This window comes from Malaclemys terrapin, chromosome 7 (assembly GCF_027887155.1).
Source record: "Malaclemys terrapin pileata isolate rMalTer1 chromosome 7, rMalTer1.hap1, whole genome shotgun sequence".
Classification (NCBI taxonomy): Eukaryota; Metazoa; Chordata; order Testudines; family Emydidae; genus Malaclemys; species Malaclemys terrapin.
In genome coordinates, this window is record NC_071511.1 from 20,523,833 (window position 1) to 20,549,358 (window position 25,526).

Consider the following 25,526-nt stretch of genomic DNA (forward strand, 5'->3'; position numbering starts at 1 on the left):
TCCTCCGTGGAGCTGCGGCCGATAGAGGGCACCCTCTTCGCAGCCATCAGGGTCTTGAATACGGCTCTCAATCAGGCGCGGTGCAGGGCAGCCCGGGGTCCTTCGGGGAGCGGGGTGAGAGGTCGCAGTGTGGCGCGCCGGCTGCCGCTGGTTCAGGCGCTGGCGGGGACGGACGGGTCGCTGGCAGGGTCAGTCAGTCAGTCGCCGCGGGCCGGAGCTGCGGAGAGATCACCCATCCCTCACCATGTCTTACTGCAGGGAAGAAGGTGCGTGGCGGGGGGAAGGGGCGGGCGGGCGCGCGGGGGAAGGGCCTGTTCTCAGGGGCAGGTGGGGCCGGGCCGGCGGTGGTTTGGGGGCTGCGGACTAGTGGAGGGTGGGGAGGGGCTGGGGAAAGAGAGCACGGGGGGGGGGGGGGAGGGGAATCACAGCAACGAGGGACCCAGCGTGGGGTAGCGGCACCCGGAGCTGCCTTCCTGCCAGCGCCTGGGGACAGGCGGCGCCCTGCACCGCCATCAAGGGCAGTCTCCTGCGGGAGCCATAACTAACGGGTGCAGGGCGGCCAGCCTCGGGGGTTGTACAGATCAGGAGCCTTTTCTCCCTCCGTGTTTGCGTTCTGGTTTTTGAGCCTTTAGGGCTTGCTCGTGTCCCATTTTTATGCTTTCCCCTCCTCCCTCTCAGTCATGACAGTTAGGAGCTTCTTTTAGAAAAAATACAGCTGAATCTTTTCATTCCAACAATGGCGGTGTTAAGAAATACATCAAATGGCATGAGATTTGTGATAAAACAATGAGAGTTGACAACTCCCTGGCACAAGATGTCTCTGAGGCCAAGAGTTTAGTAGGCATCGAATAAGGCTTAGGCACACATAGGCATGGTAAAAATACCCAGTTATGTTAGACTGTACTAGCCCTTGTACTTTGCAGCATACGCCATTTTATAGCAGGGGTTAAGTAAGAACCTACTCTCAGGGCTCATCTACACGGTGCCTCGGGGGCTTGGGTGAATTCTAAAGCCTGCCAACATTCTGCCTTCAGCGCTTTAGGATTCACATCCCTCTAGTGCGCATTGCCACCCTGTGTAGATAAGACTTAATTGTCCACTGTCAGGTTACCTTGTACCTTCCTATGAAGGGCTGGTGCTGTCTGTGCTGGAGATGTAATACTGGGTTATATGACCACTCATTAAATCTGGCATGGTAATTTCTGTGTCTTGTAGCCAGATTGCACTGTGGTTGTGCTAGATTTCACTATCTGAGCTGGGTCAGTGCTCAGATGGGAGAACAAGGAAAACCCCAAAGCTGCACAGGATGGTGTGTAAGACATACTGGGAGCATGCCTGTTTGGCTCCACGTTGACTCGGATATCCTAGGATGGTGCTACTGGGTATTGTGCTGTATGAGGCATTTCAGAGACCTGACCACTCATCGCTAGGGTTGCCAACTTTCTAGTTGCACAAAACTGAACACCCTAACCCTGCCCCTTCCCTGAGGCCCCACTCCTGCTCATTACATTCCCCCTCCCTTGGTGGTTTGCTCTCCCCCACTGTCACTGGGCTGGGGCAGGGGGTTGGGTTGCGGGAGGGGGTAAGGGCTCTAACTGGGAGTGTGGGCTCCAGGGTGGGGCCAGAAATGAGGGGTTCAGGATGCGGGAGGGGGCTCTGGGCTGGGGCAGGGAGTTGGGGTGTAGGAGGGGTGAGGGCTCTGGCTGGGGGTGCAGGCTCGGGGTGGGGATGGAGATGATGGGTTTGGGGGGCCGGAGGGGGGCTCCAGGCTGGGAGGTGGGGCTGAAGGATTTGGAGTGCGGGTTGAGGCAGGGAGTTGGGGTATGGGAGGGGGTGGGGCTGAGGATGGGGGTTCAGGGTGTGGGAGGGAGCTCTGGGTTGGGGGTGTGGGCTCTGAGGTGGGGCTAGGGATGAGGGTTTGGGGGGCAGGAGGGTGCTCTGGGTTGGGGGGGCTCGGGGGTGAGGTGTAGGCTTATCTCAGATGGCTCCCAGTCTGGGGCACAGCGGTGGTGCTAAGGTAGGTTTCCTGCCCGTCCTGGCACCGAGGACCACGCTGCGCCCCGGAAGTGGCCAGCAGAAGGTTCGGCTCCTAGGAGGAGGCTCACAAGCAGCTCCGTGTGGCTGTTGCCTGCAGGCGTGCGCACACCCAGCTTGTGTAAAGTGCGGAACTGGTGCTTGGGGTGGGGGCAGTGCACGGAGCCCCGTAGCCTCCCTGCCTAGGAGCCCGACCTGCTGCTGGCCACTCAGCTCTGAAGGCAGCACAGAGGTAAGGATGGCAATATCACAACTTCCCTACAATAGCCAGATTTTACAGTGTGTGACATGTTTTTCATGACCAGGAATTTGATAGGGCCCTGTATATCACACCTGCTACTTCACTGCTATTCACTAGGCCAGTAATCCTGTCAAGGAAGGAAATTAGGTGGTTTTGCCATGATTTTTTCTTGAAAAATCCATGCTGGCTGTTCCTTATAACCCTGTTATCCTCTAGGTGCTTACAAATTGATAATTTGTTCGAGTATTATTCATGGCTGCAAAGTTTGCTTGACAGGCTGGAGTGTTTGCAGTCATGCACTCTACAGTGTTTGAAATAGCAGTTGCCATGCTTCACGCATTTAACTGGTATATTTCAGACCCATCAAAATGAACATTAGTAAATGTTTCACCAAACCATATACATCTTGGGATTTGTATGTGTCCGCTGATGGCAATCACGTTACCAATAGCCAGGAAAGCCTTAATTTCTAATCCCACTCTCCCTGTTGACTCACTGGTAGCTTCATGGAAATGTGAGACCGAAGAGAGGCTATCGTATATCACCCTTTCTCTTCCCTCCTAAATAAGGATTGTTTCCCAATGAAGTTTCTGACACTCCTTTTGGGAGACTATTCTGCAGTCTCATAGACTTCAGGTAGAAAAATTTACTTTGAGAATCATCCTAAATTTCCCCTAAACTTTCCATTACTCTAGTTGTATACCCTTGGACCATCATAGTGAGTTCTACCTTTGTAGTGTTTACACCCCACAAATCTTATGCAGACTGTATTTTTCTATCTTTGGTAGTGTTCACAGCACTTCCCTATTTAATATAATCTGCAAATTTAATATGCTCTTTACTTGTTCATTTAGATCACTAACGAAAATATTGAATCCATCCCTAATATATTGACCCCCTCAATAGCCTACTAGACATTTGCCTGGAATTCAATACATGTGCCATTTATCAATACTCTTTGTTTGTGTCCCTTTAGCCAACTCTCAATCCATTTGATGGTTTTGCTCTCCAAGCCAGTTTTGAATTACTATAACTTTTCATCTTCCCTGATCTTCAGTGAAATGAGCTGTGACCTTGGATTACAAATTAAGAGCTGACAGTTTCCTGTTTAACTAGATTTTAAACAGGATATATACAGAACTGCACCTGAGTTTTAGTTCTTATGGTAACTCAATTGCAAAAATAAATAAATTTTGACAAGTCACAGTTAAGACTGCCTAAAAGTGCTACCTGCCCTGTAGCAAATTACCCTACATGCATGCTAGAAAGACACTTCTCCCCTGTAGAGCATCAGAGGGGTAGCCGTGTTAGTCTGAATCTGTAAAAAGCAACAGAGGGTCCTGTGGCACCTTTAAGACTAACAGAAGTATTGGGAGCAGTAATTCTTCTAGGTCACCTTGACAGTAGCTGTGCCTGCCAAGATAAGACTAATCACTTCGAATGCTTCAGGGCATAAAATAAACTCCTTCCTAACCCCTGTGGTGTCTGCCCTACATCAACCCCCAGCTCCAAACGTACATCATTGTGCAACTCTACTCCAGTGATGTGTACCTTAATAAAATCTAGCTACAACTGATTAGATATATTATGGGGTTTTCTAGCTTCCTCTGTTGGAGGAGGAATATTGGACTATGTGAATAAATGGTGTAATGTTGTACATAGTTTCTTAGTAATTGACTGGTCATTGTTTTTTTTCTATGCTAAACTTTAACCAGTGCTAGCTAGTTAATATTTTGAAAGACTATAAAAAAAAAGTTATCTGGTATTTGATGTGTGAGAAAGATCAGTGGGAAGCTAGTTACTTTGTTTTTAAATTCTGTTGTATCTGTATATGTGGCAAGTGCAGAGGGGGTTTGCAGGTGTTCTTAGCAAGCCAATGGTGCCTTATGGCGTTGACCTTTAAAGTTCACCTGAAATTAGCCAAACATTTGCCATTTTTAGCTGCCTTAGTATATCCTAGCGGAAATTCTGCCTATATGCATCAAGAGAATATGGTTTGGGTCCTGTCTTTACTGTCTAATGAGACACTAAAGTCCATTGCGGAGAAACTAAATGAATTCTTTGCATCAGTCTTCACAGATGAGGATGTGCGGGAGATTCCCAAACCTGAGCCATTCTTTTTAGGTGACAAATCCAAGGAACTGTCCCAGATTGAGGTGTCATTAAAGGAGGTTTTGGAACAAATTGATAAACTGAACAGTAATAAGTCACCAGGACCACATGGTATTCACCCAAGAGTTCTGAAGGAACTCAAATGTGAAATTGCAGAACTACTAACTGTGGTATGTAACCAGATTCTGTACCAGATGACTGGAGGATAGCTAATGTGATGCCAATTTTTTAAAAAGGCTCCAGAGGTGATCCTGGCAATTACAGGCCAATAAACCTAACTTCAGTACCAGTCAGATTGGTTGAAACTATAGTAAAGAACAGAATCATCAGACACGTAGATGAACACGATTTGTTGGGGGAAGAGTCAACATGGTTTTTGTAAAGGGAAATCATGCCTCACCAATCTGCTAGAATTCTTGAGGGGGGTCAACAAGCATGTGGAAAAGAGTGATCCATTGGATATAGTGTATTTAGATTTTCAGAAAGCTTTTGACAAGGTCCCTCACCAAAGGCTCTTAAGCAAAGTAAGCTGTCATGGGATAAGAGGGAAGGTCCTCTCATGGATCAGTAACTGGTTAAAAGATAGGAAACAAAGGGTAAGAATAAATGGTCAGTTTTCAGAATGGACAGAGGTAAATAGTGGTGTCCCCCAGGGGTCTATACTGGGACCAGTACTGTTCACATATAAATGATCTGGAAAAGGGTGTACACAGTGAGGTGGCAAAGTTTGCAGATGGTACAAAACTTCTCAAAGTAGTTAAGTCCCAGGCAGACTGTGAAGAGTTGCAAAGGGATCTCAAAAAACTGGATGACTGGGCAACAAAATGGCAGATGAAATTCAGTGTTAAAAAATGAAAAGTAATGCACCTTGGAAAACATAATCCCAACTACACATAAAATGATGTGGTCTAAATTAGCTATTACAACTCAAGAAAGAGTTCTTGGAGTCATCGTGGATAGTTCTCTGAAAACATCCACTCAATGTGCAGCGGCAGTCAAAAAAACTGACAATATTGGGAATCATTAGGAAAGGGATAGATAATAAGACAGAAAATATCATATTGCCTCTATATAAATCCATGGTATGCCCACATCTTGAATACTGCGTGCAGATGTGGTCGCCCCATCTCAGAAAAGGTATCAAAAAAGGGAAACAAAAATGATTAGGGGTATGGAAGAGCTTCCATGTGAAGAGAGAGTAATAAGACTGGGACTCTTCAGCTTGGAAAAGAGATGATTAAAGGGGAATATGATAGAGGTCTATAAAATCATGACTGGTATGGAGAAAGTAAATAAGGAAGTGCTGTTTACTCATCCTCATAACACACGAACTACGGGTCACCAAATAAAATTAATAGGCAGCAGGTTTAAAACAAAAGGAAGTGTTTCTTTACATAATGCACCATAATGCATTGGCCACTGTCGGAAGACAGGATACTGGGCTAGATGGACTATTGGCCATACTGGGTCAGACCATTGTTATGTTCTTTTATAACTTTAATTCTGAAAGGTTTTTTAGCATAAAGGGTCCCTAATTTTTGTATTGTGGTTCCTAGGTGTCACTGAAATAAAATAATAGTGGGTCCCAGAGTAATTTCTAACCCCAATTCCATGAATCCTAGCAGTTGGCTGCGAATCTCTGATAGATGGACATCTATGGTAGCCATGAATCCCTTCAATGAGGACCCCTCTGCATCTCCTCTGGCATCAAGTTCTATTGCCTAACTGCTCTTATAAAGATGTGAATATTTTTCCTAAATTACCCTGCTGTATCTTAAGCTCATTATGTCTTGTTCTGTCCTTGTTGATTAATTAGAATAATTGATCCCTGTCCTCTTCATATCATCTTTTATGTATTTGTAGACAATTATCCTGTCTCACCTCAGTCATCTTTTTTTCTAGACTGAACATAGCCTGATTCTCTTAACCTTTCCTTCTAGGTCTTATTTTCCAAAACCTTTTTGTCATTTTTTAGCGGCTCTCCTCTGAACACTATCCAATTTGTCTTTTTTAAAATGTGATGCCCAAAACCAAACACTGCTCCAATTGAAGCCTAACCAGGGCCAAGTAGATCAGACTCATTAGCTCTTAAAATGAATGCATCTGTTTACATGCACAACAGTTCAAAAGCTTGTACTGTGCAGCGGCTTTGTAAATGGCTTGTTTTGTCTCAGCTTAATCCTTTTTCTGAACTCTTTGCTTTTTGTCTTTCCTTAAAATGTTAGGAAAAGACAGAATTATATTCGTGACCAAAGAGGACCATGAGACGCCAAGCAGTGCAGAACTGGTAGCAGATGACCCCAATGACCCTTATGAAGACCAAGGTCAGTAACATTTGGTAAGAGGATGGTAAGACACATATTTAACAATCTAATATATTTGTGTGGCTCTCATTCAAATTAGTGGAGTAGGTCCTCAGAGAATCTCTAAAAGCTAGGTCAGTCTTTTTCCTAAGGCAGTACCATTAAACTTACTTGTAACTTTACTTTAACTTACTTTTTACTTTTAAACTGAGACATAATCCTTATCTATATGTGTGACGTTCCCCTTTGGTGTTATCTGGACCGTTGATCTGCTAGGTCACTCCAATCCTTGACTCTGGGAGCCAGCCTTACCCCGCTCTGCTGTGAGAACCCCCACTCCTGGGCTGTTCACACACAGCATCTAGTATATAAGCTACTCCTTGGATTGTGCAACCAAATGACACTAGCCAATATCTCTGGCCCCAGACACAACCCTAGGAACCTCCGTCTTGCAGTGTCCAGTTATGCCTGCTGGACGTTGCAAGCTTATATGAGTTCGTCAATTTAACAAAGAAATTGATGCGCACCAGGCTTGTTATCCCAAGGGGAGTCTCTGACATGCTTCAAACCAAGCACACTGCTTCAGGTAGAATAAACAAACAGATTTATTAACTACAAAGATAGATTTTAAGTGATAGGTAAAAAGTCAGAGCGGTTACCAAAATAAAATAAAACATAAACACGCAGTCTAAACTCTCAACCCTATTAGACTGGGCAGCATCTAGATTAAGCAGTTTTTCTCACCCCACTGAATATTTCAGTCCTTAATATACAAGTTTGTTCCTTAAACCTGGGCCACTCTCCTCTGTTGCAGTCTTGTCTTCTCAGTGTCTTAGTTGCTTGCAGCGAAGGTGGGGGGCAGGAGAAGGACCCAGTATGTGTCCACTCTGTCTGTTTTATACCCTCAGTCCATGTGCTTGGGGCACACAAGTCCAGGCATGTCTGGGGGCATTGCTGAGTCTCTCCAAGCAAGGTTGAGCAATTCCCCTGCTGTGGCCTCATGCAGGTGAGTCATTGCATTGTGGTTCCCTTGCTGGACAATGGCTGTTGATGGGTTGTTTGACACCCCGCCTGGGTGTTGGTTACTTTCCTTGCTGTTGCCTCTGGGGAGCTGATATCTGGCTGATTCCCCAATTTGCAGCATGTTTTAGTGACTACCATACAACACAATTCTCATAACTTCATATGCATTAATGATACACGTATATGGATAGAGAAATGACTTTCAGCAGATCACAACCTTTCCCCTAATACCTTACAAGGCATGCTTTATACATAAGATCACGATTATATGAAAATGAGGAATAGGGGGATACAGTATGCTCCCCCAAGGTATAGAATGTCACAGTATGACCATAGTTTATTTGCCATTTTGGCAAACAGTCAACAAACTTTCTGTAATTCCACAATTTAATTCTTTCTGAAGAAACCAAAGACAGTTAATCATGTTTTGAACAGGTCTAAGAGGAGGAGTTAACACAGTTTAATTCCATACAGTAGCTTAGTGTTTCTGTAACTTCTTTATTCTGCATGTTTTCTAATGGTCCCACCTTCAGCTTCAACTACTTCAGTCCCTCTCCAGTCCTTCAAAATGTTTAATTCTGCAGTCTATCACACATGCAGTTTGTTGCAGTAGTAGTCTGAGATTTTTCAGAAATCCCAATTAGTGTGAAAGTGACTTACACCCATGACCTTGTCATGTTCTGCACCCAGTAACCTATTTCAACAAGTACTAAAACTATTTTCCTCCTCCTGTCACATAATGACAACTCTAAAGGGATCCAATTATCACTAATGCCTTAAGAGGCAAGTACCTTAACATTTGCAGTTTAGAACTGAAGTTTGCCAAATTATCAAGCAAGATAAACCAGTACTGATGCTAAACAGTTCACATCTGCAAGTGAACAAATTTAAGAACTCTCTGCTTTTACTATTGCTATTTATTATCTTTTTTGCAAGACAGAATAACAGGGGATTAAGCCTTGTAAAATCGTGGTTGCCTTGGGCAAGTAATTTTTTTTTTTCCCTCAAAATCGGTGAGTAAAATATCTTAGTTTATAGTCATGGTAAAACCTGAGTGGATAGATTTTGACCCAGGCTAATAAATGTCCATGAAAATTTAAGACTGGATTTGGGATTTATTGGATTGCTTTTATGTTCACCAGGCACAAAAGGCAACTGTTTGAAATATGAGGCCCTAAATGGAAACAATCTCATTTTTAGAGGTGCTGAGATTCACAGCTCCTGTTGAAATCAATTGAAACTGTGGACGTTCAAGCAATTCTGAAAACTGGTCGCTTTTATTTGGGTGCATGAGTTCAGGTATTCCAGTTTAAAATTTGGCTATAGTGTCTACTTCAGTTTGCATGAATTGAGGCATATTAAGTCTCAAGTCTTGTTGCCTCCAACTTTGACTGAAGTTGAGCTAAGTTGTTTCTTTTCCCAGTTGAAAATCTGTTAAACATACAATAGTTAACAGAAACTCTGCCCCAGCATTGTAATCTCTAGGGGGCAGTATTCCTGCATCATTTAGCACCCAGAAAAGGATATCGGTGATGATATGTTAACAAACAAACATACAGTACACCGTCTAATTTGAACCATCTTGTCTTGTATAATTAAACTCTTTTTTTGTTTTCGTACATAGATTTGTGCTAAAATGAGCACGCATCACCTACCTGCACAGATTCTGAACCTGTTTACAGCAGTATTCAGAGTGAACAGTTGTATCTGACCACATCCTCACCTTGGATCCTTTGACTTTTGTAATGATCTAAATGAAAATTGGGACAAGGGGTTAGAGAAAGCTTTCATGACTTAAGATACCACATGTATGTCAGGTGAACAGATTTCTTTCAGGTAGCACAGTAACTTATCAGACTCCTTCCCATAGCATGCTTGATTCAAAGTGAAAAATTTCTCTTGAAGCTTAGGACAGTATGGTGAGAGATGCTCTGTACCCTACTCTCTCGGCTATCAATCAGTTCAGCTACTCAGAAGGCTGCTAGAATCTATGAAGTGAAGCGATATTCTGGGGCATTGCTCAATAAGGATGTGATAGCATATGTATGTTAGAAGAACATTTAACCCTGATGTGTGTGGTTGTTTAACCCAAGACATTATTAGTATTAGCCCAATATCTGGGAATTTAAGACTGTTATGTTTAGGGGGTAGGTTGAGAGAACAGCCCATGTGGAACTTCTTGTGAAAGCAAGTAATAAAAGATGATTAAACATAACTTCACAGTAACAATAAGTAGAAACAGACATTCTTACACAGTACTTGATGATATACCTCAGATATGGTGCTCAAAATAAGTTTAATTGGCTTTCTCAATATATGGGACTGACAGGCTTGGTGTGATTGAGGTTAACCGTACACCGTTTCTGAGATGAAAAGAAATAGCTGGTTCCCCCCTTAAACTTTCCAGTGTGTGTGTCTTATTTCAGAAAGATGTGTAGAAGCTAAAGTTTAGTGTCTGTCAGGAGTTCCTTTACCCCTCGTATTTTCAGGCAGGATGTGTTATTGGCTCAGAGCCAATGCTCAAACAGCAGATTTGTTTTCACCAATCTGCACAATAAGATTTCTCAGCATTTCCACTTTGAAAGCAGTGCATCGGATGCTAAAGATTTCAGGTAGAATCTGGTACTGGCCATGAAATCCAAACTGTATTTGCATCTGTTTTCTTCTCAATTTATGTCTGTATCTACAACTTCCTGACTATAGAGAGGAGACTAGAGCCCACAGTATCTACAAATAGTCAGTTCTGTAGTACAGTTGACCCTTCTATGAAAAGCATTTTCTGAGAGAAGTTTATCTGATCAGCCAGTTATTGTACTCTGTGGGAAAAACAATGAAGAAACATATTTAAATGCTGTTTCAAACATTTTAGAAAAATCTGTTTTCTCTTATAGTGTTAATAGCCTGTGATGGGTGATCTTTTTCATTGATCAGTATGGTGGTGGTAAGATCCCAACTCCCGTCTGCCTGGCCTGTCTCTCTTCTGCAAAACTAGACTGCCGAAAATAAAGATCCCACCACAACCTCACATCCGGAGAATATAAGCGCTTGGAGATGTTATAATGCATTTTAACAGTTCATAGAATGAAAAATCACCTTAAGTGGTGTAAAAAGAACAGGAGTACTTGTGGCACCTTAGAGACTAATAAATTTATTAGAGCATAAGCTTTCGTGGGCTACAGCCCACTTCTTCGGATGCATATAGAAAGGAACATATATTGAGGAGATATATATACAGAGAGCATGAACAGGTGGGAGTTGTCGTAAGTGGTGTGCAACTGAACAAAAAAGACTCCTGCTTATATTGGCAAATTCTAACATTCATGCAGTCCTGGGTTATAGGAAGTTGCTTCAAGTCTTAGAATATCTCCCATTATCATTGTAAAGACAGTGTGTTGGAATTTTTTTAAAGTGACACTTCTGTTCTGAACTGGAAGTCATGTCTTCAACAACCAGGGCTTCTCTAGTAATGGGGTGTGTGAATGTAAACTTATCTCATTGGAACTGAGCCACAACCGTTCATGATATTTTGAGTTATAGTAATAATTATGGTCAGCAAGCCAGTCAGGTTTGCTGTATTGTCAATGCCAGATCAAAAGAGGGAAGAAAAGGATCTCTTGGCATTGGTGTGACACAGATACAAGTGATTCGAACATGAACTCTGAGCATAGTTCTTCTCTTGGGACCTGTAAGGACAAGTTGCTTTGTTATTCTTTCATGGCAGTGGTTGCATAAATGAAGTTAGCATGGCAATGGTTGCATAAATGAAGTTAGCATGTCATAGAATCTAGTTCCTTTCCCAGTTGGACAGCCTGGGCAGAATTTGAAGATGGCCAAGACAACTCATGTGGAAGGGCCAGTGAAATGCCATGTTTATGTTGGATGTGGAAGGGCTTTGGTGGGAGGGAGATCTGTATCCTCTCACAAAGCAGTAATTCCAGCACTTTAGACCACCAGCTTGCTGTACTCTGGATTTATATTCCCAATTTGGCCTTTCCAGGCCTATTATGGGTGGGGGAGGAGAGTGAAAAGGCTAGAAGCTAGTTGTGTTGGGGAAATCTTGCAATGAAAAGGATATCTTATCCCTGTCCTTTCCATTAGAAATACATATGATCCAACATGAAAATGGGTTTTTGCATTAAATAAATGGGTTTTTTTGAACAGGCCATGAGTTGCTGCCACATTTTAAGGGTTTTCTCAAAGTTTCTCACTTCAGCTGTCCAAAGCTACAACACAGCAAATCAAAAAATGATAAACAATTCACATATCACAGATTGCAGTTGTATCCGAGGGGAGGGAAATCTATGGAGGGGAAAGACATGGGCAAAACATTTTGAAGCATTGTAGGGCAGAAGCTCTAGTTTACTGTGTGATTTTTATTTAAAAGAAAATTGGAAAAGACTTTATGAACGGCTAAAGAAACATGCAGGTTTTTTTAATTTAGCTTATACTTTGAACAGGAGATCTGATTTCCAGTATTCAACTTCCGTGACATAATTCACAGTAATGGCCCTTTTGATCTTTTTTTTACTGTACTATACACAGAATAATCACATTTAAGGAGGAATATGCTTATTATATAAATGCCTTACTCTGCACTTAGTCCTAATATAATGTAAACCTTTAATGTTATGCCGAATGTGATCATTATTTTGCAGCCCTCCTGACACTTGGTATTATAATGCAAAACAATTGTTGTAGTTCTAGTTGTTAAATTCCTCTTTACATCAAAGATTCTTTATTAAGTTTCTGATCAATAGATTGCATAGGAAAATCCTAATTATCGTGTTATTTCTCTTGGGTAAGATCATAGAATATCGGGGTTGGAATGGACCTCAGGAGGTCATCTAGTCCAACCCCCTGCTCAAAGCAGGACCAATCCCCAACTAAAAGAACAGGAGTACTTGTGGCACCTTAGAGACTAACAAATTAAGGTGCCACAAGTACTCCTGTTCTTTTTGCGGATACAGACTAACACGGCTGCTACTCTAAATTCCCAACTAAATCATCCCAACCAGGGCTTTGTCAAGCCTGACCTTAAAAACCTCTAAGGAAAGAGATTCCACCACCTCCATATATCTGGAGCCCACTTTCTAAGCCAGAAGTATTAAAAGTACAGTGGGCAAAGTTACACTGATTCCCTGCTAAGTGGGATGGCAAACTGAGATAGATTTAAATTAGTACAGCTTTTATGTTCTAAAAGCTGTAAAGTTACATTGTGACTCTCATTATAACATCCTCTCTTTGCAGGGATGGGCCGGGAAAATTGCCTAAGAATCTCTTCATCTGCTTTTGAATTACAGAAAGATGAAAAAATATTTTTCGCAATTTAAGACTTTGCTTTTTGCTTCCACGGTGCAAACAGATGAACATCACAGGTGTTGAATTTTTCAGGGTGACTATTCCTAACTGAGGACCTGTTTCTATTACTTGCAAAATATATATATACTTTAAAATTAAGAAACCTCTTATAATTGTTTTTAAATATTTTGTGCATGCCAGGTGACTTTTGTGAATGTTACAGCACTGTTAGCATAACCAATGTTTTAAGTAGAAGGCATTAATCACAAAAGATTCTCAATAAATAGATTTCAGTGTAAAAGCAGGTTCTGTATTGAAATCATTGTCTAGTGGCAGGAGTGGTTCCCAAAACTGCTAGTGAAGGCACAGGCTCTTCCCTGAAACTTCCCATTATACAACAAATGAGGATCATAAACAGACCCCCAAAAAGATGTTGGCGGAAGGAAAGGATACTACAAGATCATGTAGAGTACATGTCTTGACAGTTCCATTAACTTTAGTGCTTTTGTGGGGTTTTTAAACTTTCCATAGGTGAGACAGTAGAAGAGAGTTTTAAGGATACATTTAAATGGGGGGGATGACTTGACTTCCTCTTTGCACTGCAAGAGAGAATTGTGTGGCTTTCCAGGCTTGCTAAAGAAACTAGCAGAGCTTGTAAGCTCCCAGTCTTCAATAACGTAATTTTGAAGGGCCTACAAGTTCCTCAAGGCTAATTGTTTTGGGGTTTTCCTGAGTTTTTTTGAATGGGGAGCATGTCTGAAGAGGATTGAGAAACTGAAATGTTATGAATTTAAAATGTTCAAAAGTAAAGAAGTTAAAACAAAGGTTCTCTTAAGAATGCTAGTTCAGCATCATTGCATCTTTTGCAATTTATACTCCTGTGTTTTAAATATGTACAAAACATAAATGTTAAGTGTCCTTATCAAATATACAGGATGTGCCAAACTAATCTTTACTTCTTGCATTCTGGGTATTTTAAATTTGTAGATTCCAATGCCAGAAGGGACCATTGTGATCATACAGGCTCACCTCTGTATAACACAGGCCATAGAACTTTCTCAATATAATTCCTAGAGTAGATCTTTTAGAAAAACATCTAATGTTAATTTTAAAATTGCCAGTGATGGAGAATCAACCATGACCCTTGGTAAATTGTTCCAAGGTTAATTATACTCACCGTTAAAAATGTATGCCTTATTTCCAGTCTGAGTTTTTGTCTAGCTTCAACTTCTGGCCATTGGATCATGTTATATGTTTGCAAGATTGAAGTACCCATTATCAAATATTTGTTCCCCATGTAGTAGTTATAAACTATGATTAGGTCACCTCATAACCTTCTCTATGTTAAGTTAAATAAATAGAGTTCCCTGAGTCTGTCACTATAAGGTGTGTTTTCTAATTCTTTAATTATTCTCATGGCTCTTCTCTGAACCCTCCCCAATTTATCAACACCCTTTTTGAACTGTGGATGCCAAAACTGAACACAGTATTCCAGCAGAGGTGTCACCAGTGCCAAATACAGAAGTGAAATAACTCTCTTCTACTCAAAATTCCCCTGTTTATGCATCCAAGAATCGCATTAGCCCTCTTGGCCATAGGATCGCACTGGAAGCGCGCATGCAGTGACTCTATCACAACCCCCAAATCTTTTTCAGAGTCACTGCTTTCCAGGATAGAGTCCCCCATCGTGTAAGTGTGGCCTACATTCTTTGTTCCTAGATATATACTTAGCTGTAGTAAGACGCATATTGTTTGCTTGCGTCCAGATTACCAAGTGATCCCATTCGTGCTGTACCAGTGACCTGTCCTTTTCAGCATATACCATTCCCCCGATTATTGTGTCATCTGCAAAGTTTGTCAGTGATGATTTTATGATTTCTTCCAAGTCACTGATAAAAATGTTCAATAGCCAACAACCAATCTTTGTGGGACCCTACTAGAAACACATCTGCTGGATAATGATTCCTGGTTTGCAGTTCGAGACCTATCAGTTAGCCAGTTTTTAATCCATTTAATGGGTGCCAGGTTCGTTTTATATCAGTCACATTTCTTAATCAAAATGTCATGCAGTACCAAGTCAAATGCCTTAAAAAAAGCGAACAGAATGTTGGGAATCAGGGCTGGCTCTGGCTTTTTTGCCGCCCCAGGCAAAAAAGCCGCCGGCCGCCCCCCCCCCCCTGCGGGGGGAGGGTGGCTGGAGCCCCGGGGGGAGGGCGGCGAGCCCCGGTGGGGACTCTGCTCTTCCCCCGGCGGCCGGGGGGGGAGGGCGGCCGGAGCCCTGGGAGGAGGGCGGCAAGCCCCGGCGGGGGCTCCGCTCTCCCCCCGGCGACCGGGGGCAGGGCGCCAGGGGGGAGGGCGGCGAGCCTGGCCGTGGCCCCGCTCTCCCCGGGGGCCGCAGCGCCGCGCCGCCCCCCTCCAGGTGCCGCACCAAGCACAAGCTTGGTGGGCTGGTGCCTGGAGCCAGCCCTGTTGGGAATCATTAGGAAAGGGATAGATAATAAGACAGAAAATATCATATTGCCTCTATATAAATCCACAGTACGCCCCACATCTTGAATACTGCGTGTAGATGTGGTTCCCCCATCTCAAAAAAGATATATTGGGACTTGGAAAAGGTTCAGAAAAGAGCAACAAAAATGATTAGGGGTATAGAATGACTGTTGTATGAGAAGACATTAATAAGACTGTGACTTTTCAGCTTGGAAAAGAGACGACTAGGGGGGGATATGATAGAGGTCTATAAAATCATGACTGGTATGGAGAAAGTACATAAGTGTTAGTTACTCCTTCTTATAACACAAGAACTAGGGCCACCAAATGAAATTTATAGGCAGCAGGTTTAAAACAAACAAAAGGAAGTATTTTTTCACACAACGCACAGTCAACCTGTGGAACTCTTTGCCAGAGGATGTTGTGAAGGCCAAGACTATAACAGGGTTCAAAAAAGAACTAGATAAATTCATGGAGGATAGGTCCATCAGTGGCTATTAGCCATGATGGTCAGGGATGGTGTCCCTAGCCTCTGTTTGCCAGAAGCTGGAAATGGGCGACGGGATGGATCACTTGATAATTACCTGTTCTGTTCATTACCTCTGGGGCGCCTGGCATTGGCCACTGTCGGAAGACAGGATACTGGGCTAGATGGACCTTTGGTCTGACCCCATATGGCCGTTCTTATAACACTGTTGGATGATTTTAAAAAGCTAATGCCCATCAGAATGCCACTTAAAAGCATTAATAAAAGAAATACTTTAGAGGTGCAGTAGATGATAGATATACAAGCTCACATTACAAACCAACTACAACAAAAGTCAATATTCCAAGAATGAATTTGTAATGTTATAGGGAGCCCTAATGTAGATCTCTGCATCTCTGATACAACCTAATTATAGGCACTTAAGTAGGTTAGAGAGGACAAAACAAGTATTGCCAGAAGTGCAGACATTTTTATTTGTGGCTGTGATATTATCAGTTTCCGTTAGCTAAGAGGGTTTAGGTTGGATGAGCTCTGCAACGAATTGCCAGTCTAAGCCCTGGACCTGTTATGATGCAAATTGAGTGGTTTTCAAGTGAGCCTCAACTAGTGCTTAACAGTAGGTCTGGATTAGAGGATCAATGTGCTGCAGACTACCTCCAGAAGAAAAAGTGCAACTTTCTGTTAGTTCAGAGATTTAAAAAAAAAAAGCCAATCCTGCCCACTTGCTTCATGTAAAAGGATGTCCTAGGTGACCCTAGAGGTGTCTTCCAGTTCTAATTGGGTAGAATTCTAGCTGATATACTAGATCACTTTTAGTGTAGGGAGACTTTTCTGTGCCTCTGGCCCACTGGGAACAAAGCTCTTACTCTTGTTCAGCTTTCTTTTAAAATGTGGTTTCTGTGTAGTTGGTATTAGAAGCTTGTGTCTTCTTAATGGTGAGATTAGTGGAGTTATACCTATTTTTCCACTTTTACAATATCCAGGAGTATGTGCCAAAGATTCATGTGTGGAAAGTCATAATTTACAGTTGAACTCTGTGTCACCATGCAGTCTTGAGTTTTAAAACTAATAATTTCTGTTTCAGATTGAGGATTATATGACCAGGAATTTTATTACTGCAATGCCCTGATCAGGTTAATTTCAGAACTTTTTCGATGCTCTTAAAGTATTTGAGACACAACCAGTCATTTTAACAGTTGATATTCCGTAATGTCCCTCAGTGACTTCAAATTCTAGTTTGGTCTGTTTACAAAGCAAAACCATATTTATTTTACACTGCAAGATCAACCTATGTTCTTTCTGCTTTATATCCTCCCTAGCAAGAGAGAGTCTGCAACAGGCTATCCACATTTTTTATGACCTCCTGCTTCTCCCCTCCTCCCCCCCTTGGATCCCAGCCATGGTTTGCCAAAAATGATGGACTGTACTAGCTACATCTTATCCATGAAAGAGATTTTGTCTGGCAGGATAAGTGACAATTCTGTGAGCATGTCCAAAAGACCTATGCATGACAGTGTTCCAGTCTTTGGGTAGTAAATAGCACTTCCAACACAGAAATGGTACGAAGGGGACTGTGCAGTTTACTACTAGGCTTGGTGTAAAGCAGATAGTCAGAATTCAATGCCTTCTGGGGTGCTGAACCAAATGCACTTTGCTTCAGTTGTAAATGCTGTTTTCAACCAGATCAGGTCAGAAGAATGGAAGTGAACTCCAGAGACTCTCAAGATTCTTGAGCAAAAAAATAGTAAACGTTTTAAGTGTGTATACTACAATGAGTGCTTAGCTATTGTTTTTCCTACTTTGTTCATTTTTGTTTTTAGAAATAAAATATGAATTGTGGCCCCCAAGCACTTGGGATAACATAACTAGTAGGCCCAGTGCAGAGAGAATTTTCAGAGATTTTAGATGTTAAAGGCCACTGCCCTACCAAATTTCAGGTCCCAGCTACAAACATGGGGGTCACTAGAGCTTTTCAAAGAAAAGGTTACCCACATTTTTTAACATGGGCAAAACCTCTTTTCCTAGCCTTATTCTCAGCAATGGCTGAAGCTTTATGGCTTAAATTTTCAAAAAATAAATCCGACTGAGGCAGACACTCACTCATTAAGGAAAATTTCAGTCCAAACAGTTAAAGTTTGACAACATAATAAGCGACTGAAAACAGGGTCTTATAGCGGTAAGTATCAGGCAACCTTAAGTTATCTTTTTGGGGGATGAAGGCTAGTAGCACAACCTATAATAACATTATCAATACACTTTATTTTATTTTTTTACAAGCTTACATTTCTTGATCTTGTTAACCTGTTTAACTTCTTGCCTTCACGTTTTGTGTTTTCATTCCTAGAATAGATCCAGATATCTTTTTCCTGTGATGTTGTCATTGTGTCCTCTTTTCCTTATCAAACTGTCTGTACTGGGCTATCTTGATTATCACTTCAAAAGTTTTTTTTCCCTCTTACTTAATTGGCCTCTCAGAGTTGGTAAGATAACTCCCACCTTTTCATGCTCTCTGTATGTGTGTGTGTGTATATATATATATATATATCTCCTCAATATATGTTCCATTCTATGCATCCAAAGAAGTGGACTGTAGCCCACAAAAGCTTATGCTTAAATAAATTTGTTAGTCTCTAAGGTGCCACAAGTACTGTTCTTTTTGCGGATACAGACTAACACAGCTGCTACTCTGAAAATTGTCTTCTCTGTTTCCTTCCCTATGATTTCTTTATTTTCCCAGAGCCTGAATTGGGCCATGAACTAACCTCTCCTCTTTCCCTTTCTCAGCAGTGAGTCATACAGGTCAGAGTTGAGGCACATTGGCTAGGCAGTACAAGGGTGGCTTGCATTGCCACTGATGCTGTACTGGTTTTGTGGATGTAATAAAGAACCTCAGACTTCAGTGCTGTCACCCAGTACATTTCATAGAACAAAATTCACCTAAAAACCAATACGATAACCTATAGGACACCTAATTTTTATTCTGTCTTTTGTCTTTTTGTTCAGGATTGATATTGCCTAATGGAGATATCAATTGGAATTGCCCGTGCCTTGGTGGAATGGCTAGTGGTCCCTGTGGGGAACAATTCAAATCGGCCTTTTCCTGTTTCCACTATAGCACAGAAGAAATAAAGGGATCGGACTGTGTGGACCAGTTCCGTGCCATGCAGGAGTGCATGCAGAAGTATCCAGACCTTTACCCTCAAGAAGACGATGAAGAGAGAGAAAATCAGAGCAAAGATTTGGAAACTACTCCTGCAGAGGCTGCGGTAGCCAAAGAGGAGAAGGGATCTAGCTAATGAAGATGCATGGAGGCTCTTGTCTCCACTCCTTAAAATCAGAGACATGGACGTTTTGAAAAGTGTCTGTCTTTTGAGTCTTCAAGAAGTGTTTCACCTTTAATGTTCTATACACTGTATTGTATGAAATAACTTATTACAGGAGCAGAGACCTCAGCCCTGTGGTCTTGCAAGTAAACACTGCAGGAAGAGCAAGTATATATGTAGGTACTGTGTAAAATGTTAGTGGGTACAGCCACTGCTTTAAAAAAAAAATTCTCCAGTTCTCAGTTTGCATATTGGGTTGAATGATGTCTGTAAAAGTATAAAACATACTTTTTTCAACCAAAAAGTTCCATTGGCCAGTGTGTCAGGTCTATATCCATTTCAGTTCATTCTGATCAGTAGTTGTTCCTTTTCAATGTGTTCTGTGCTGTTGATAGGAAAAGCATTTTGTGGAATTTCTTAAAGCTTCTCTGCCAGAGAGTAGCCCTTAAAAGGAGTGAAGCTTAGAACTTGCAAACTCCATAATTTCAAATGGCACTAAAAGATATTGGCTGCATATACTACTGATTTCAGGTAAAGATTTCCTGAAAACTAAAGTTAAAATGTGTGGCTTTATTAATTTTATTAACTGAATATGGCTCTTGCCTTTTGAAAATGGTGGTGTGTTGAGCAGTTTTTGATAAAACTATCAAGTGAATGGGAAGAATGCTGATCACTGTTCCTTTGTTCTGAAAGCCCTGCTTTTGGGGTCCCTCTGTTAGCGCCTGTTCCTTCTGTATAGACAAGTTCTTACAATATGCCATTGACAATAAAATTGAAATGTTACCCGGAGTAACACCTTCAGAGCAGATACTGTGACTTGAGCACACATTAAAAAAGCAAAATCTTTTTACCTTGCTTAGAAGCCTGTCTCGTTGTTGTTGTTGTTGTTTTTAATTAGTAGTGCTTGGATTGAAAGTAAAACCTGACATTCTCTTATATTGTAAAGAGATTTTGAACTCCTCTGAAATTCCTCTTAGGTTAAAGTAGTTGACTTTTGTATTTACCAGGTGTATGGCTTAGTCCTTCTTTCTCTGAGAAGCATCAGCAATGAAAGCACCTCCTCAGGCTGGAATGGGATGGGTACAGGACACATCTCAGAAGTCCATAGTGGCTATGAAGCCACAAGGACCTCTTGCCATAATCCATGAATCATATGAAGTTAAGTGTATATATAAAATGAAAGATATGATCTGCTTTAGACTTGTATATGGCCAGTCTAATATAAAAATTACATTGGATTACAACTTGCAGGTCAAAGGGATAATACATATACCACCCTCTCCACTAGCAAAAAGACGGCCATGATAGTCAGTGTGATACTGAAGCCTTGGGTAAGATCCCTTTCATAATATGCAAGTACCATGTGTAACTTGCCTTCACATTCATTAATCAGTTGTTACCTAAATATAGCAAAGTACATTTTACAATAGCATTAATTCTCCCCAGCAGGTGTGATAATGTTTAGATACTTGCCTTGGTGGCTAAAAGCCTTTGGCTTCATCTCAACACTGCTGAGATGCCCTATATCAATACTTTGGTTTAGTGTTACTTGCTTATTAAGTTATTTAAGTGTAAATGGACCTATTTATTCTCTTCTGATAGCCTCTAAAGTGCTGTCTGCACTCTTTGAATTCAGTAGTAGTTGAATCTTCATCCAGGATTAGGCAGTTGGTAATAACTCAGTCCTAGTGGGATGGATAGCAAGTACTCTGGGCAGACTTTGCATTTAAAAGAAGCAAAGTGTGCGAAAGTTTCAGTCTGTGCATGAAACAGTCAGCAAAACAGATGCCAAATAAACAACTGAGAAAGTGGGCACAAAAGTGACAGTGATAAACCTTGACGACTAGGCAATTGGGCCATGGAGAAATGAAATCTCAGGCAAACAGATAAATACTGAGCACTGATAACGAATCACGTGTACCTGAACCTTTGTTTTCAAAAGGAAACCCAGCTCGCGATTTGTTAAAGGAATACCACAGTGTGAAGGAGTGCTCTGTTCTAAGAACTGCTTGCCTGTTGTGCTTGTGTGGTGTGCTTTTCTTTCCCACGCTGCCTTGTCTCCTTGCTACTTTAGGATTTATTATCTGTAACTGAGTATTTGGAGCATCTGTGTTCTGAATACAGAATGCATGAGTTCTAGCCCTGTATTTGTTGCATCTCAATCCATACTTCAGTCCCTTGTCAGAGTGTCCCATATTGTCAAAAATCATTATGTATTTGTTGTGCCTTCTGTATGCTGTACAAACAGGAAGGAGCATATAGTCCTTTCCTCAGAGAGCTTACACTTTTAATTTCCTAACCAAAACAATGTCAACTTTCGGTATACAATTTTACAACTTAGAGTAGATTAAAACTAAGTTGCCTCCTGCTATTTCTGATGGCATTCTAATGCCATTTCCATTGTTCGTAATTTCTTGTTCCAGACTGCACTGTCGATTAGTTACCGTATTCTACCCCAAATCTGTCTGCATTACACTGGATGATGACAGGATTCTTGTATTTACACCATATAGCTTAACATACTTTAGGGTTCCTTTTTGCCTAAATTATTTGTAGTGAGAGAGTGCCTAGGCGTTCCAATCATGGACCAGGACCCCATTGTGCTCGGTGCTGTATAAACGGAAGAAAAGGATGGTCCCGGCATCAAACAATCTAAGTAAAAATTACGAAAGTTTCTATATGTACACAGGATGTGTAGATAGCCACTTTTAAAACCTCTTGAGTATTTTATAAAAGGGAATTCTGGAATTGCAGGAGTTGATGGTTTACCTTTTAAAGAGAACTCAATAGAAGTTTCATTCTTAACCAAAAATCTAGAAATTAGTGGCTAAAATAATTGAGCCAACACTCATTTTTCATACTGTCCCTTAAAATGCAATAACACTTTGAAAAGTGGGTTTAAAAATGGAATAATGACATTTTTATTTTTCAGTGACTTGCAGATCAGTTCTGCTAACTTCCAAAATTTTCCTTTTTTTTGACCATTTCTAACTGCTAGCTCTACAAACTTCACTTGAGACCTAAAAGTCTGCTAAAAGCTTATTTAGTGGAGAGTGATGCACAAGCCAAAATATAGTATGCAGTTCATTCTGTGTAGGTTCTTGCACTGCTCTTGTCATGGTATGTGGGCACAGTACTCTGCTGTGTTAACAGGAGTAAACCTGTGTAAAAAAAACACCTTGCTTTTGGGATATAAAATCCATTAGTCATATAATGTTTTTTGCACTTTTATATAAGGTGGTATGGGGACTCACTAACAGAGCAGATGCTTAAATATTACCATTTTACAGCTGAAACAATTGAGGCACAGAGAGGCTAGCTGACTTACCTGTAGTCCTGTTGTCACTGGTGATTGCAACTAGAATCAGTCTCCAGAACAGTTCTGTCTTCTGATTAATATCCATGTCCTTAGAAAAATTGTATGAAGATGCTGCCTGCTCAGGATAGGAAGGAAACTTCCTAGTTTTAAATGGCTGATTTCCACTTGATTATCTGTTCTGTTCATTCCCTCTGAAGCACTGGCATTGGGTCATTTTCGGAAGACAGGATGCTAGGCTAGATGGAACTTTGGTCTCACCCAGTATGGCCGTTCTTATGAGGAGAGGGGGACAGATAAAAGAAACAACTGAGTGGTACTGGGCTAGAGATTGTTGCTATAACCTTTCCTTTACTTTATATGTTAATATGGGTATTTGTGCAAGGCTGGTACAACTCCATCATACTACACCTTCATCAGCACTACCTTTTGTTGGTGCTGTTTCTCTTTTATACATGCAAGTTCCAATTTAAACCTATAATCAATCCAGGCTATTTTAACAAGTAACAGATGATAAAATGCTTCCCAACATTATGTGGCAGGCTGTTGAAATTGTAGACAAGGGGTCATTTTTATTAGTTGCCGGAGATGGAATGTAAACCTGCATGTGGCAAATATTGCTGCTTTTTCAATTTCTTGTGTTTACTACTTTTAACAAGATGTACTGGATCTCTGCCACAAACATATCTTATTTTTTTAAAGTGGCAGATCTTCAGTGTCTGGTCTTGGGATATTCCTGAGTTTGTTTTGCAGGGGCCTAAAGGAACTATGGACAAGTTCTATGTAAATGTATTGCATTACTTTCACATTTATCTTGATTAACAACATAAAGAGCTTATGAGTCAGACAGTAAAGACGACGAAGTGAAGCTGCTGATCTAACCTACACATGAATAAAGGTTTATGCTTGTCCACCTGGACTGCTGACATCTGACTTAGGGTTTTAGGTATGACCCACTTCCTTAGTGTCTTTCTTGAAAAATTATTTTAAAATATAATAAACAATTATTGATTCAATTAACCCTTTTTAAAATCTTTGTGAGAGACATAACAATACACCTAAACATTTGGAATGAATTGCCTGTTAAAGGGTTGCCAACAATTGCATGTTTTATGCAGTCTTAACCAGACAAAATCTAGGTCAAAAAGAACAGGTAATTATCAAGTGATCCAGCCCGTCGCCCATTTCCCCTCACCACAAAGGGATGCAGTGCTCAAGGTACAAATTGTAGTTACTCTACTAAAATCTGAACTCCAATCTCCTACCATAGTGCTCACATACACTCACAGCAAGTAGGTAGCCCTACACTAGCAGCAAGAGCAGTATTTGTCATATGGTAAATGAGTGGATCTAGGGTGCCGGAGGGCCAACTCAGCCTGGCTGGGTAGGGAGTTTTCCCAACAACACTATATATTGGTGAGTTATCTTGAACAGGGAAAGAACCAAGCTTAAGGCTATTGCTGCCAGGGCCGGCCCCAGGCACCAGCCTACCAAGCATGTGCTTGGGGCGGCACCTGCAGTGGGGTGGCGCTCAGGGTTGGTTTTTGTTTTTGTTTTTTTTAAACATGGGGGCGCCCGGCAGCACTCCAGCCCGAAAGCGGGGTCCCGGCTGGGCTCGCCGCCCTCCTCGTGGCACTCCAGCCGGCCAGGGAGAGCAGGGCCACGGGCGGGCTCGGCGCCCTCCCCTGCTGCGCTCCCCGCCGAGGGGTGGGGGGCAGCAGAAGGCTTTTTTGCCTGGGGTGGCAAAAAAGCCAGAGCCGGCCTGATTGGTGCCAGGTACCCAGAGGCCAGTTCTCAGGGGCACCCTGCATGCAGGCCCGGGACTCAGAACCTCACCACACAGCAAGTCCTGCTTTTGTAGTGACTGGCTCCCGACTCCTCCAAAATGGCTTCTCCCCTCTCCAGTGCTTCCAGGGCAGGACATCTCGCTTCCTATTGATCAAGCTAGCTCTTCTTACCAGGCTTTTTTCCCCTCAATCATTTGACTACACCCCCTTTCCTTTTTCTCCGTCACTGCTCCTCCTCTTAGCAGGCATACTGGTGGCTATACAGGCACCCTGCTGTCCTCCCTCAACCCAAGGTGTGCTCCTGCTTCTCCAAATAGTGTCTCTCCTCTCTCCTCCTTGGTTGCCTAGCAGACTGAGTCTGCCTTTGGCCCCCCTTCCTGCCAGGGACAGCATGCCTCTCCCTGAGTTACAAGCACAGCCAGCCAGGAACCAAGTAAGCTCCTTGGGGGTTACAGTGGGACTTTTGAGGTTTATTTAATCATATCCTTTTTATAACACTGTAAATAGGTGTTCCTTTTTAAAATATGAAGATAGTATCAAAAGCCTAGATATATCAAATATATGGCTTTCTTCCTACCCACAAGGCTTGCTACCCTGTGGTTTGACATGATTTGTTTCTGACAAATCCACATTGACTGTTACTTATCACATTATTTTTAGGTGCTTACAAATTGATTGTTTGTTTGCTCCATTATCTTTCTGGGCACTGAAGTTAAGATGACTGGTCTATAATTCCCTGGCTTGTCCTTATTCCCCTTTTTATAGATAGGTACTATAGTTTCCCTTTTCCAGTCCTCTGGGATCTCTCCATTCTCCATCAATTCTCAAAGATAATGGCAAATGGCTCACAGATCTCTTCAGCCAGTGCCCTAATTAGTCTAGCATGTATTTAATCAGGCCCTGCCAATGTGAAGACATCTAACTTGTCTAATTAATTCTTAATTGTTCTTTCCCTGTTTTAGCCACAGATCCTACCCTACTTACCTTGATGTTCTCTATGTTCATCGTCCAATCACTGCTAACTTTTTTGGTGAAAACCGAAACAAAAAAGGCATTTAACACTTTGCCCATTGTTGTGTTTTCTGTTGTTGTCTTTCCTTCCTCATTGAGTA

General features: G+C 41.8%; 1 protein-coding gene across 1 annotated transcript; it reads left to right on the forward strand.

Moving 5' to 3' along the window:
• The first annotated feature begins 116 nt into the window (after window positions 1-116).
• Window positions 117-20,166, forward strand: CHCHD4 (coiled-coil-helix-coiled-coil-helix domain containing 4). The gene is made up of 3 exons (XM_054035431.1): window positions 117-266; window positions 6,613-6,711; window positions 18,992-20,166. Exons 1-3 carry the CDS (start codon window positions 245-247, stop codon window positions 19,282-19,284), a joined length of 414 nt encoding a protein of 137 aa, XP_053891406.1. The 5' UTR covers window positions 117-244; the 3' UTR covers window positions 19,285-20,166.
• The last annotated feature ends 5,360 nt before the right edge of the window (window positions 20,167-25,526 follow it).